Below are 15,592 nucleotides of genomic sequence, written 5' to 3'. Positions count from 1 at the left end.
GTATTTTTTTTCTTTCCTTTGTTTCTATCCAATATGTGCAGAATGTACTAAAAGGTAGATGAACAAACAGTAATCAAATGTGTGGACTAAAAATTCTTATTAAGATGTTTTGGTTTCAATATGGACTAACAGAAGTTTTTACAACTCCACAAAAGACTTTTTAAAAAATCTTTTCATTACTATGTGGTTTTATAATGGCTTGTTACAAATATAAGATGTAACATAATTTTAGAAGGTTTTCTAGCCTGAAGGGTTTTTTCGGTCTTGTACAATGATAGCTTAAGAACATAATTTCATCTACACAAGTCTGTTTTCCATATGGAGCGTTTTTTTAACTTACTAGCATTTAACTTTAAATTAAAGTAAGTGAAAGCAAATTCTGGACCGAAATAATTTGAGCTAACATTACAGTTAAAAATACACTGCTGTTACCATCTTGCATGAGTTCCTTGTTGCTCAGGGAAGGTACTCCAAGTGTGAAATTATATGAACATTTTATCTGTGGGGTTCAACTTTTAGCTGATAACAGATAAAAGAAATTATTTGACAAAGTGTGCATTTAGGAAGGATATTAAGTACTAGGGAAAGAAAGTTCTTTCTAGACTTCATTATTCAAGAAATAAAGCCTTTGGTAAGTTCACTAATTTAAGGATGTAATATCACAAATGCTTTTAAACATAGTTTTCAAGTTCTAAAAGCTTCCATCTTGTTTCAGTTGCTCACTACTTGCTTTCAAACATCATTTCCTGGGTGCTATTAGTTCCTTCTCTATTAAAAGTCTTTTATGTTAGCTTGCATATGCTTACATAACATGAGAACTTTCAGCAGCCTTATACAAGTGGTATGTATACTACTGAATATGACTAATGCAAATGTGGGAAACCTATACCTCCTATGTGCAATTGCTTGTATTCTGCCCAGATGGAATGGAGTGGTTTTTTCCTGATCATATTTTTCATGCCTTCCGGTTTCAAAGCTATACAGGCTTTTCTACCTGCCCTGTGCTTTTCTGTGATTTTTTTTATCCTCCAGTCCTCCCCTTCTCCCATTTTTATGTGTATCTGTTGCAAATGAAGTATGATACCAGTGCATTAGAGGAAATGGAGACACAATCATTCTCTACACTCAGGTAAGAAGCTGTGTAAGCAACTCCTCTGCCCCTCAGGCAGATATTTTCTCTCCCTTAGTGACCTCAATCTCAGAGATCAGATGAAATGCTAAAGATAAAGTTTGGTGTCACAGGTCATTCACTCTGCCACCTTAATGGAGGTTTCCATGCTGTGGGCTGCTGTCTGCTAGTAACTGTTCTCAGGTCCATCTGAGTTTTGCTTTAGCTTCTCATAGGTAATAGTGACTTGTCTCTATTACCTTACCTTTGCCTAGGAACCACTTCTTCAGGAAGATCATAGATTAGAATGACTTTAGATTAACCTTGCTTGAAAGAAGTAGAATTTAGAATAAAAACATTTTTGTGTTTGATTTTCTGTGTTACAGAAGAGTATGCCTAAAATTCATTACAAGATTGGAACATCCTAACACTAAGTAGAAGGCTGTGGCTTTATTTGGTATTACATATTACAGTTCATACATCCACTTAGATTACATATAAAAATATGTGGCAGCATATAATTAAGCAATACATAACAGTTTAAAGCTGCAAATAACTAGTTGACTGGTGATGTCTAGGCAAAATTTGTGATTGCATCAGGATTTTCCAATTAATTACTGCATAATTTCATGTGAATTATTGTATAAGGCATGAAGGAATGATTAAACATGGTACTTAGTATGAGTTCAGCTGTGTTCTATCCTGTCACATACTTCCAGTGTGACGTCAGACAAACTAATTAACCCTTCCATACCTCTTGTATGGTCTCTAAAATGGGCATAGCCAGTCTGTATAATGATTTTTTAATTCCTTTTTGTAAAGCACTTTGAGATTCCTGGATTAAAAGTGCTCTGTAAATGCAAATAGAAAGGCAGAGTTTTAACTGCAGTTTTAAAACCCTTTAAAACCCTTGCTTTTATAAGTTACAAGTCTTTTTGGTGATCATTCCGTGAAAAAAATGAAGACTAACTTCTGTTTTCAGTGCAATACAGTGAACACTTCCCAAGTTCACAAGTGACTTCAAGCTCAGAACATCTAACATCATGTATTCAGACACCTGTTTTTTTCCCTTTCCTTGCAGTGAAAAAAGGAGATTCCCTCCACATACATGCAACTTATTCAAGCAAATGAAATTTGTTCTGATTTCTGAAGCTGTGTTGTAAATTTCACTCATTCCATTTCTTCCAGATCACCACAGACCTGAGGCAGCGTTGCACAGACAGCCATACTGGAACATCAGCCTCTGCACCTATGGCTGCAGGCATCATTGCACTGGCACTGGAAGCAAAGTAAGATCTAAGTTATACTTTTAAAAAAATGAATCAATTAATTAAGCATATGGAAAAATCTCTCTCATTCATTCAGTGTCTTTATCCAGGGATCTCAAAGGGCTTTGGAAACTTACTTGTAGTAATTCATTGTACTCTTCCAAGGGCAGGAAAGATCTCCATGCTTGCTTCATGTGTGGGAAACCTGACACTGGGGAAATGACAACAGACAGTGGTGAAATAACATGAAATGGTGTTGAGCACAGATAGTTTCCTCTAAATGATGTATGGCATGGTCACAGTGTCTTACAGTACCCTCATCCTGCTGCCCAGATCTGCTGTACTCTGCAGGCTACTGTAGGTCATCTGTTGCATTCATCAGGCTTCTCTTTTCAGTCTCCACCCCAAATCCTGCTTGCAATCAACTGTTTCTAAGTGCTAAGAGACTGAGTCTATAAAATTCTAAAGAAAACCAGTTTCCACTGAGGGCAGCCTTGGAAGGAAGTGAAAGATCAGCACACAGTAATAATTTCAAATTGTATGTAATGCATAGCAGCAGAATTTTTTCCATCTTTAATGTTGCTTCTTTGAAAAAATCATAGGTGAATATTTAACATAGAATACTTTTTTGCTGTAGGGTTATAGTCATGAGAACAAAAGTTATTAATTGAAGAGGTGACACAATGAGTAGTGCAACGCTTGTGTCATTATAATTAAGTTTTCGTAGTGCAGTCATTAGAAGCAGAGGTATTGTGAAATGTTAATATAATGCTATTGTTTTTTTAAAAAAATCATTTGAATCTATTTCTAATCTCAGTTTTAAAATCCTGAAATTCATTCTAAGCAATCTGCACATGCAGATTGAATTGCACATGCATAAATTTCATTCTGTTGAAAGTTTTTCTCATTATTTCTTAGTGAATGGAAGTTGCTTGTAATTTATTTTTTGTATTTTATATTTGTATTATATTTGTGTGCATTTTGTAACACATTATTATTGTAATTGAAATTTATAGCACGCAATGCCTGCAACAAAGCTATTGCTAATTGTGACAAAACACACAGAAAGACTTACACAACCTTTTTCACAACCTGTGAACTTTGGCAACTCTGCCAACAGGAAACCCATGTTAGTGCCAATGGACCAGTGTGGGTTTTTTCCAAATTAATAGTTGCTATGATAAGAACAAAAGCAAGTCTGTATTAAATCTTCACATGCAGTGATGGAGACAAAAATGTGCCAGTGACTAAAGATCCTAGTAACTTTTTTATATCTAGATGTCTCTGTTACATGGTGCTAACCAGACATTCAGGATGAAAATGTATTGTTCCTCCACTAATCTCTCCTTCATGAGTCCTTCCCACGAGGTCCAGAGCAAGCTGCTCCAGCCTGGGCTTCCCACAGAGTCACGGCCTGCTTCGGGAACAAACTCCCTGGCACCAGGGTCTTCCACAGCTGCATAATCAGAGTCCACTGGCAGCAAATCCTCTGGCCACAAAAGTCCACTGGCCAAGTTCACCCCTCTTGGCACCTTCAGGGAACATTCCACCACGTTCCTCCATGAGTGCAGGGGGACAGCTGCCATCTCGCCATGGGTTGCAGGGAAACTTCTGCTCGGGCACCTTCTTCCCCTTCTTCCTCACCAACCACCAGCACTGCTCTCCATCTCCAGCACAGCTCTTCTTTAAGTGCTCCTCTGCTCAGGTCTCATTTCAGTTCTTTCATATGTTAATGACAGAAGTGGATCTGTTGTCCCTCTAATGGCTTCTTGGCTGGGATTGGAGTAGGAGGAGCTTCTTAGCTTCTTACCAGAAACACTCCTGGGGCCCTTCCCCCTCATAACAAAAAACCCACCAAACCAAACCAGAACAGTCTGGTATTTGAGTATCAGGTTTCCTTTGGGAACCAAAGAAGAGCAACTGAGTATTAAACTGTTTGTTGGGAATCTCTGAGGGCATAAGGCAGAAATGTAGATATGCAACAACTGTCACACAAAGACATCTCTTAATCTTAATATTCTGGTTTTTTGTGGTTTTTTTTTAAAATGGTAATCAGGCAATTCATTGTTTTATCTAATGGTTTCCATTGTATCTAGGATCCTACTCCGGCTCTTTGAATAAATGCTTGCTGTGTATTGCACTTCTTAGTCATTATGCAGTGTTGAATTTTGCTAATTGTAAATCAGCAATTATGGATAGAAAGTAGAATTTATTTAGTCAGCAGCAGAAACAATGTTTTTACTAAAAACTAACTATTTGCATTGCATAGTACCATCTACTGTTGATATCAGAAATATCCTTTCTCATTGATGAAAGGTTTGAATTTGAGATTTGGGTGAATCAGAGTTAGGAGAGACAGTACACCCACGTTTGTTTCAGTGAGCACTGTGCCATGTTCCCTCGGAGAAGCCAAATTAAAAAAAAAATACTGTGTTGCAGACAGAAGAATATACATCCCTAAGTGAACTGCATGCTCTACTATCTGTAAGCCAATGCATATTTTCCAACTTATGGTATACAAATTGCAGTTATGTAAGTAAGAAGTAGCACCTCAAAGGGTATTAATCTGCCTTGTTTCTACCTTGTGGTATATTCACTGGTAGAAAGTCTGTTTTGTTCCATGATTTTCTTCACATGAGCTATTTACTTTGTCTTTGGTTACATAAAACCAAGGCCAGAACAAGGTAGTACTGGGAAGAGAGAAAAAAATTCAGTGAATTCTGATACTAATGATCCATTCAGAAACGTGGCAATGTACCATATTCTTCTAAAAGGCAGTACAACCAAGTGTAATCACAGAGGAAAAAGGAGATCACATTGCAAGGGGTCAGGAGTGTCAGAGGAAGATTCTGAAAACTGATCAGATATTTGCAATACTTTCCATATTGATTGCTTTTCTTACAGAATGGAGTGAAGTAGTGTACTGTCTGTCAAGGGGCAGTTCTGGATACAGAGAACATATTTCCATGTCATCAAGGTTACGAGTGGTCTACTTGCTCAAACCAGGACAGCTTGTTCTTAAACAGAGTCAGATGCTGAAGGTGATGCGACAGTGTCAAGTGACCTCTATATGTAGACTTCCAGTGTAAGAGGAGAGATTATCATTTAAGTCCATCAGCTTTAGCTAGGTCCTTATGCCATCGGTTGAATGTCTGTTATAAAAGTGAATGCTTGAGTGTGTGAGCTAGAAATCTTTTTGTGAATCTGAATTTTTTGACCACTTTTAAAATAATGCTCTTAATGATAAAGCATTTGAAAAACATAAAGAAATGGTTAATTTAGAACCTGTGTTGGGTTTTTTTTGAGCTTTAACCACCTGCACCACTTATGCAATTTCAGTTATTATACTGTGATTGACTTGGAAGTACTCTCCTGAATTCAAGTTGTGCAGTGTTTCTCATTTTAAGGTCCTGTTTTCAGTTACATGTAACTTTGCCAAAGAATAATAATTCTGTCTGATACTTTCCATGTAACTTGCTTTAAAAAGGTTTTAAGAAAATTCCATCCAGACATTTCTTAAACTGAGTCTAGGTTTTAAAAAAAAAAAAAGTTTGACTGTGGTAATTTTTAACTTCTTCAATGAGTTTTACTGTGTCTGGACTTTGGAGCAGCCACTAGAAATAGAACAAGTTGTTCTGGTGCCAGTGCAATGCCATTTACTTTTATAAGCTTGTCAAAAATCTCAGTTGGCATGTGGTCAGTTGAGAGTTTGAAGAGTTTGGCAGCACGATCCCCTGTACCTGCTAGGTTCTCCAAGTGTTCTCCAGCTTCAGCTTTCAGAGTCTGCTTAGAGTTGTCTTAGAATTTGCTTTTAGAGGTTCTGGCTGCTCACCTTTAGAGCAGGAAGCTCATATGTTTTTCCCTGTCTGTGTTCTTGCAGTGAGAGGAAAATGACAAAGGTAGAAGAGAAGCAGGTTCACTGCATTGCAGTCCCCCTACAGTCTTTCTTTTGAGATTCCTTGCTCCACAATGTCATAGCTCAACTGTATTAAAAATTATCAGTATCATTGAAGTGGGCAAATAGGTAAATTCTGGCAACTGACCTGAGGGTTTTGTTGAATTGCTTCCATTCTGTTGCCCCTCAGCAGAATGTGTACAGTGTCTTTTGAGTGGTCCCATTTCATTCTTTCTCTGGAGAAGGCACAAGAAGAGATATGATTCAGGTACCTCTCTCTCCAGGGACGTCTCCAGAAGTCATCATTATCAACCTGCAGTTCGGCCATTGATTTTCTTTTTGTCACTTAGGGTTTTGTGTCTCTGGGAAAAACACGTTACTCTAGGCTCTGGAGTCTGCCAGCACTGTGCAGTGCAGATTTTGCACAGCTTAGCAGACCACCATTGCTGGTGGATGTATGGCTGTTTATCCTCCCCTTCATCTAAAGGAATGTATGTCATATCATGACTTGTCTGGATTCTATCCTAAAAAAAACCCAATATGAAGATAACCCAAAAGCTCTTTGTAGCGAATACAAAAGGCTTCAAACACTGACTCCTGAAGAGACTAGGGTGCATGGCAGACAATGGAGATGCTGCACAAACATAAACTGAATGACGTAAAGCAGAGCCAGACACAAACTGATAAAGATTATGTTATACAGGAAAGTGCTATTACCTTGAAGAGATGTTCAAAAACTATAGCTTTGAAGGGAAAATTCTGCTATTATAGAATTTGTGAGCTTGAGATATTTAAGATTAATATGTTTATAATATGAATGATGTACTGAAGTTTCTTAGTGATTGTTGAAATGGAGAGATCCAGTGTGACTTGCCACAGTGAAACTTGGCAAAGGACATCTCAGGACACTTCAAAATGCAATTGCTTTGAATTATGTGTTCTTAATGAGCATTAGTCAGCAATTCGTTTTCAGATGTATATCACTGCTCTTTTTTTTTGCCTAGTACCTAAATTAAGTGATTAATGGAAAAAGAGTAGGAATGTGATAATTAGTGTATTTGGCTACTGACAGCAATTTTTATCCTGGAAAGATATTTTCCAAAAATTTTACTAATTGCACATCTCTTTAAACAGTATTCACAGTGTTTTCAGTTGCCATAAATTTTTTTAGGGATTGTCATCTTAAGCCAGGCTTGGGTTTCTTTCAAAGACATCTGATTGGGTAAAATTGAATGCAAATCAGAAATTAGCAGAAGATTTGGCAAATTTCTGATAAGCAATTCTGGAACCCAGAAAGGAAGTGTGAACAAAAAAGAAACTGAGAGCCAACTCTGAAGTAACCAAATGGTTTTGCTTGATATCCTAGTTAAATGAACAGTGGTCTGTCAGGTCAGAAAATTGAAAGTCTACTAGAGCAGAAACCTGTTACATTTACAGAGAGTGAGCTACATGCTGATCAGCAAGTATATTCTTTACTTTTCTAGCAGGAAGTTAACAGGATTTTTTGCACAATATATGACAATTAGAAACTAAAGGGGTGTCAGACATGTCAAAAACACAGGCTTTTTTATGTCGCAGTGTATGCATGACTGTTGTTCAACACCAGAGTCCATTTTTGTATCTACTTATTTTCAGGAATGAGATGGTTGTGGTGTAGACCACCTAGACACCTATGCACTGGGTAAGCAAAACAATTAGAGGCTGTCTTCATGTCTCATGCCTCTTAAAATTCTGTGCTGCAACAGACATCTTCATGCTGACTCTTTATGTGATGTGGGAGAGAAGAATGTCTCCCATTAACATAGCTAATATTCTTCCTCTCCATTGCTTTTTATAGTGGAGTCATTATGACAAGTAATAGGGCTGTAGATCTCAAGAAACAATTTAACTGATTTGAATGTTCCAGGAATGTGTGAATTAATCAGGCAACTATTTCTTATATCTTCTTTATAAATTTATCATAAGACCATTAATGATGATGTAATGCAGAAATTAGTGATTAAAATTATCTCCTACTGTTGTACAAGATGTCTACAGAGACTCTACAGAGTCTGTAGTCTCTACAGAGACTCCTTTTTCTAGCAATAACTACCCATGTTTGTTCTTTCATAGCCAAGATTTCCAGAGAAGGTTATTTGATATTTCCAGATTGAACAGTGATCCTCTTCTTAATCCACCCTGTAATACTGTGTTTTTCTTTGATTCTTTAGAGAAAAGTTTATAGTATCCTTCCATCAATTCTCATCAGACTCTGCTATTTTGGCAAGAAATACTTTTTCAGGCATGCCACCTTTGTCACATGCAAATAGTTATGGAGATATTGTAGCAAACATTCACATTGCTGACCATATCATTTTTCTAAGAAACAAACAAACAAACAAAGACACACACACACACAAAAAAGAGAAAAAAAAATCCATCACCAAAGTTTCACCCTATTTGCTTATTGCATTTGCATATTTTTGCTAATTGAATCTCTTGCACCAGTTATTTATTCTAAGCAGTTCTTTTTTTGGCTCAGTATCATTATTCAAAAGGGTAGAGCCTGAATTCTTTACTATTTCCAGGATTAGCCCAGTTGTCACTAAGGAAACTACTTTTGGAATGAGAAAATCTGATTTGGCCAAAAATTATAATCTACTGTTTCTAAGCAGCCTGCTAAAAGATACAGTTCAATCTCATATTAATGTTACTCTAGTATAATCTATTTTATTTGCCCTATTTCATTTTTTTCTCAGTTACCTTGTTTCATAAATACTTTGAGAAGCCTGAAAGAAGAGGGCTGTACCTTAGAGTGAAACTATTGGCTAAGGACACAACATTCATTATTTCTTTGGCGGCTGTACTAGCAGTTTTGTATGTAATTGTTCTCACTTCTGCTTATTCTGGTTTGATTTTGAGTATTATCTGGTGTGTGTAATCCCAAGACAATTTCAGATGAGACATTGAGAAAAAATTTCTGGAAGGAAATTGCCCATTTTTTAAAATCAGTCCATTATTAAGCAGAGTTAGTACTGTTCTTGTTAATGCATTTGTTAATTTCAAGATGTTTAGCCATTAATTCTTCTGAGATTAATCAAGTAGTAAATCAATTAACATCAGTGACATCTTGTCTGGATCTGGGGCCCACATGGCTAGCAAACAACTGTTTACTCATTTAGGATCCAATTTTGACATGTTTTTAAAATATTTTATCAATTTTGTGATTTTTCCAGATGCTTTAAAATTGACTTTCTTATTTAAGAAAAAAAAAAAATTAACTGCTATTTTGATGTCATTTCAGTTTCTTTCTTTCTTTTTTTTTCTTGTTACAGTTTCTGAAAATTTTATGAACAAAAAATTTCAGACCTATTTTCTTTCAAATAAAGTGTGTACTCTAGAGACAAAATTTCAATCTGGCAATAGCTCAATTCTTAGTATACTGAAGGTCCTACAGTAGGCTGCAGAGATTTATTTTAATATTTTTCTTATGCTGTTAATTCTCTGAGATATAAATATGCCCAAACCACCATTCCTTTAGAAGAAAACATAAAAATCTTAGGAGTTATACAGTAAGCAAGAAGACTTGGGGGTTGCATCAGAGGCAGACTGATTTAGCTATATATATATATGTAGTGTCCTAGAAGTCAGGCCTTTGATCAAGGTTTTCCGCCTCCAAAATTCTTACCTTATTTTTTCTATTAGATAAGCATGTAGAAACATCAGTGAATGGTTCAGCTTTCTGCCATGATTTTTGTTTTTAGAAATAAACTATGATTCTGAGACATAATCTTGTTTGCTGACTGATCCACTAAACCCAGTTTATAAGAGTTTTAGCATTTTCAAGTGAAGACCGTTACATCTTTAGATCCTTTATCTAGGCATATTTAAATCTATCCCTTCTCTTTAAATCATCAGTTGAGTGTGCCCTATCTTCAATCTCTGCATCAGAGGTTGAGAGGAGTGTTTTAGTGCCTTATTTTTCACCAATAGCATAGACAGCTTGCTTTATAGAATAACAGATTGTTTAGATTCCAGATAATGAAGAATGCAGTTCTCAGGATTCTTGGAGGTCTTCCTGAAGGCTTGAAACATGTTTTTCTAAGACTTTACACAGACTCCCAGTGAAATTCCTGAGCTAGTATAAAATCATATTGTTGTGGGTTTTTTTTCTTGAAGAATGTTATGTGACTATCCAAGCATACCCTATCTTAAAAACCCTTAGTGTTCCTTGCATTCATTTTTTTTTTTAAATATTTTTAGTATCATTCTAGTCCAACTCTCTAGTGTAAGAAATTCCCCTTTAAGAAGAAAAAAATATATCCATGGCTGTATTAATGCTTGGATTAATGTTCAGGGACAGAAGGCATCAGCTCTCCTTAAAAATAACAGAATGATTAAAAATGGGAATACCATTATATTTTGTAGCCATGAACAGAGAGAAATTGAATGGCCATGAGTTGAAAAAGCCAGGAAGGAATTACAAAGAATTCTGATTATGATTAATAAAAGAATCACTTAAAAATTTTCTTCAGTCCAGATTATTCCACCTCCTCTTTCTGCTTCAACAACAAGCTTAGCCAGCACTTTCTGTGTTGACTCCAGAATAATATATAGCTCTTCCTGTGGTGTCCCAGCTGTAGGTTGAAAAAGTACTAGGCTACATCATCATACCCATGGTCTACACACACCAACTAGGAAGTGTTCTGCAATGGAAAAGATACACTCAGAATAAGTATCGTATTACTTCAAAGGAAACAAGAAAAATATGTAGTAAATGGTTTTGTCACTGTCTTTGCATTCTTCCTTATAATCTTGCAACATAAAAGAGCTCTGATATTTTTTGGTAACTCCTACTTGTTTTCAAGCTAAAGTATTACAAGGGTATTGAAAGGTAAAATGTGTAAAAATCAGTTTTATGTGAGAGAACATTCTAGATAGCCCAAGTTTTTCTCTCCTGAATGGGATTAGAGGCCATGGTTCTGAAATTCATTTTAATCTTCAAGTAATTCCACCAACACAGGTGAACTTCTGTTGGTTAATACTCATAAATATATACGTCTGCATGCATACAGAGGATAAGCTACGAGCAAGTTTTTTCTGTAAAATAGTTCATTACAAGTTTACAATAATTTCTGTGTTCCTACTGCATTTTTCTAAAGATGCAACTTGTGAAAGCTGAGATTTGTCACTTGAAAATCTATATTGATGCACTTTGAATGAATAAGAAACTGCCCATTTTGACTAGGTTATCGCACATATTCCCTGCGTGCTTCCTAATAGCTTGATTCAGCTCACAAGATGAGCAGGATTCTACTTGCATATTTAAGCTTCATAAAGCATTGATTACTCAAGAATTTCCAAAAATACATTATTTTGACAAAAGTGATTCTGGAAGATGTGAAACAATGCATGCAGGATGCCAATCCACATGGCATTCATTTGTGTACATCAAACAGAAGGATAAGTGAGATTTTTCTGTTTTCCACTGTCAGGGGGACTTGGAGAAGAAAAAGATATTTCTGCATGTTTGTTGTTACCATGCTCTCGAAAGAAATTTCTCATTTAAATTTCTAGTAAGTTGTCTATTTGTTGGTTCAAGAGTATAGAATCCATGTGATGGCAATGTCCCATTCACCCCAAAACATGACCCACTTACAATGACCCATGGCGTGATCTTCTTGCACTCTTACTGCTGTTGTCTTCATGTAGTTTCTACCTGCAAGTGAAAGCAGAGACCAAGTATCATGCCTTAAAGAAAATTGTAGAGAATAAGTTATTGGTCTGCTGGTCCAAATGACTTCTTGATCTGAGAGGCAATAAGAGCACGTGTTAAGGAACTGAATCATGGTTTCTGAGGTTTTCAGTGACTGTGTAGTCCTGAGCAATGTAGACAGCCAGTGTTGGGTCTCATTCTGATCTGTGTTAATCATTACAACTGAGTTGTACCAGTGCATGCAATAGGGGCAGATAATGATATGCTGAGAATAATACTTTGTGACTGGTGTTCTATGCTGCAATACTTTTTTCCTCTTCATTAATTAGTGGCTCAGTTTATCATTCCCTCTGATGAACTGCATTTTTAAATGGAATACTATTTGTGTTCTTACAGATAATAAAAAATATGAGGAATTGGAAAGAGAAGGATGGCCATGCACCGTTAGATAGTCCTCTGAGAAAGGAAGTTCTCCTTGGGGTGGATCTAAGAGAGAAAAGAAAACTATAATCCCTAAAGATTTGCTCTGGTCCTGCAAGATAAATGTGTATTAATGTTATAGTGAGGAGGCAAACAGCATCTTCTTTCACCTTCCTCGTAGACAGGTTATTAGGACTCACTTAAAGGAATACACATCTGTGCAGTCAGTTGCTCTGTTACTATTCAGATTCAGTAGAATACACATAGACCCTCAGGGAATTCAAAGACCGGGGGCTAATAGAAAATGAAAAGCAACAAAGGCATCTGTTGAATGCCTTCAATAGGAGATGAAAGTCTAAAGGAATTGCCATCTTGAGCATGCAATTAGTAAGATTTAGTAGACCTTTTCGGCAAAGCAACATTTTGTTTTGTTTTCTTTGCAGTGGTCAAGGTAAGTAACATATAATAGTCGGTGCTCATACAACTTGCCTGTGTGAAATGTACTCCTTCATCTTCCTTTAAATATTATGTAATAGAATATTATCATATATCATTATAGTCTGTTTTATACAATCCTCTCAGCACTATAAATAATTTCATATAGTAATTCTGTAAAATTAGGAAACATTATTTTGACTGGAGCAAGGGAAAGCAGAGAAGGTAAATGAGGGTTGTATTGATTTGATTACTTTTTAGCTTACATGATCTTGTATCCCTACATATCTGATCTGTGCCTTTGTTTTCCCCCTTTTTCATAGTCCATTTCTGACCTGGAGAGACATACAGCATATTATTGTAAGGACTTCACGTGCAGGACATCTTAATGCTAATGACTGGAAAACCAATGCGGCTGGTTATAAGGGTGAGAGCTTCCTTTCTTTGCTGTCAGAGGCAACATCTTACATGATATTTTTAAAGAAGAAATAACCTTAAGTAGTTTGTTTGACCTTATGTTGTGCATAGTTTTGAGACCTTTCAGGCTGAAAGTGAAGGGGCCTATTTCTTCACATTAGAAAAGCTTCTTAGAATTATTATTGCAAGTAATGGCACCTACAAAGTGTAATTAACGTATCTTCTTAATCCCTTTCAGTCCTGTTTTATGCACTGCTGTCTGAAAACTAAGCAAGTTGGTGTTTTTTGATTTGTCGTTGTATAGCTAGTATTCTGATAAAATAGTCTGGAGTTGATACAGCAATTTCTGGATTCAGGCCATGTTCTTATTCAGAATTATAGAAAAATTGGTTTAAAAATTACAAATCAGTCTTTTCAAATTTCTGTTTTATATTATTCTCCCTAAATTATTTATATTTAAGAATTCTGACAGATTAGGATAAAATCAAACCTTGAGCTACCAAGGCTTTCAATGTCATAGACATCATACTATTCAGTCAGCTGCCACGTAGGTTTCTAAAATATTTTACAGTCTTGTAATTTTGTATTAAAGCTACACCTTTTAAACATTTTTTTTCTCTTTTGTAATGCAAGCAGAGGTAAACATTTGCACCATTAAATAAGGTATATACTCAGGATGGGTTAAAACTGGACCTTGAATCCATACAACATTGTGTTTCAACACAGATTGGCTTCTCATTCCTACTCAGTAAATTCTTACTTCTTTCAGTTCTGATTGCATCTTAACAAAAAAAAAAAAAAAACAAAAAAACCCCCCCACAAACACAAAAAAACCCAAACAACAAAAAACTCACAAAACCCAAAACTAACAAACAAAAAACACAACAAGAACAAACAAACAAACAGAGAATAACAGAATTGCTTATTTCTCTTAATGAGAATTCTGCCCAAGACTGCAATCTTTTTAGATAACGTTTGAACTGGTTTATGCTAGGATCTCCTGAGAGAAGAATGCAATATACAAGAACCATCAGATCTTTACTCTGGTTTCACTTTAAATCTGAAACCTAGCTTCAATCTATTTCAGATCAAGGCACATCTACCATAGAGCATCTTTAACATATCATTCTGACCTATGACATTCCTGCTGCAATGCAATTGAAACCAAACAAAAAAAAACTTCCATTTTTGGATTCTAACCAGGCTCTGACTACAGAGGGTAGATATAGAAATGGATATTTAACTCTAACTCACTCATCACATGAAGATTCTGACATTCAGGAGCCTGGTTTTGTCCCACTTTCAAGTGCATGCTCACAGACAAAAAAATGTACACAGTGAGAAATAGATACTTCCTTAATTACAATAACATTACAGTGTTTATTATTGTGAAACATTTGCCAGGATTTAAAAAATTTTGGCAGGAGATTGTGACTGTATTTCCATTTTGTTGGAGCTATCTGAAGTTTAAACAATGCTTTTCAAGTAGCATAAAGTAGAACAGTTTTTTTCTGGAACTCATTTCCAAAATTCTATATTTGTATATTTTTTTTCATTTGTTGCCCAAGAGGGGCAAATGTCCTGCAAGGCATTTCATAGCAGCTGTCACTCATTATCAAAGGAGAGGTCACACTAACACACCAGCAGTAGTAACATTGGCAGTAGGACTTGCACTGTTGCACCACTGGAGCCTGCTTATTCTGACTCCTTGGAGCCACACATTTTTGTATGCATTAGAGCAGAAAAATAGTGAGGAAAAGGTCTGAAAACAGGTTTCTCCTCCACTTGTACAAAGTCACAAACATAGATAAGCTCTGATGGGAGACTGGGATTCAGAAAGTACAACTTATGCTGGCAGCGCTCTGCTGTAGACTCCATGGAGGAACTGAAGAAGAGGAAGACAGACTAAGTGCCTCAACCTCTGTGGAGCTCAGGAATCAACCTTAACCCAGATAAAAGTACTAGTTTTAACTAAGTTATTTTGGCAACTTAGGCTGAGCAAATGGTTCCAATAAAAATGCAGCTCTCTTTAAACCTCTGTTGGTTTTGGAAGAAGGAGAAGCAAAAGATTTAGATTAAATCACAACATCCAAACTTGAATTCAAGGGGGGGTTTGCACACACCGCTGCTGGCAAGACTGAAACAGATTTTTTTAGTATTGCACGTGGCAACATTTAGTATAATATTACACTATTATCCTTCACTGTTGCCAAGAGCAACAATTAAAGTATGGTTTTTCATAGATGAATTACTCTGATCAACAGAGTTCCTTTAGGAATTGTGTCATAATTTTGTTAAAGGCAAGATCCATACTTCTTCCGCATCATGTTCTTAACACAGGAAGGGGTGGAAGA

General features: G+C 36.2%; 1 protein-coding gene across 2 annotated transcripts in view; it reads left to right on the top strand.

Moving 5' to 3' along the window:
* The window catches only part of PCSK5 (proprotein convertase subtilisin/kexin type 5), a 250,386-nt gene that overhangs the window by 128,972 nt on the left and 105,822 nt on the right, over positions 1–15,592 (top strand). For both annotated transcript variants that reach the window (XM_051643618.1, XM_051643617.1), the window contains exons 9-10: positions 2,297–2,397; positions 13,145–13,248. In XM_051643618.1, coding sequence (XP_051499578.1) covers positions 2,297–2,397; positions 13,145–13,248 — 205 coding nt within the window. The remainder of the gene's footprint in view (positions 1–2,296; positions 2,398–13,144; positions 13,249–15,592) is intronic.

The sequence above is a fragment of the Apus apus genome, chromosome Z (assembly GCF_020740795.1).
Source record: "Apus apus isolate bApuApu2 chromosome Z, bApuApu2.pri.cur, whole genome shotgun sequence".
Lineage (NCBI taxonomy): Eukaryota > Metazoa > Chordata > Aves > Apodiformes > Apodidae > Apus > Apus apus.
Note: the sequence above shows the minus strand (reverse complement) of the source record. Positions and strands in the feature narration are given on the sequence as shown.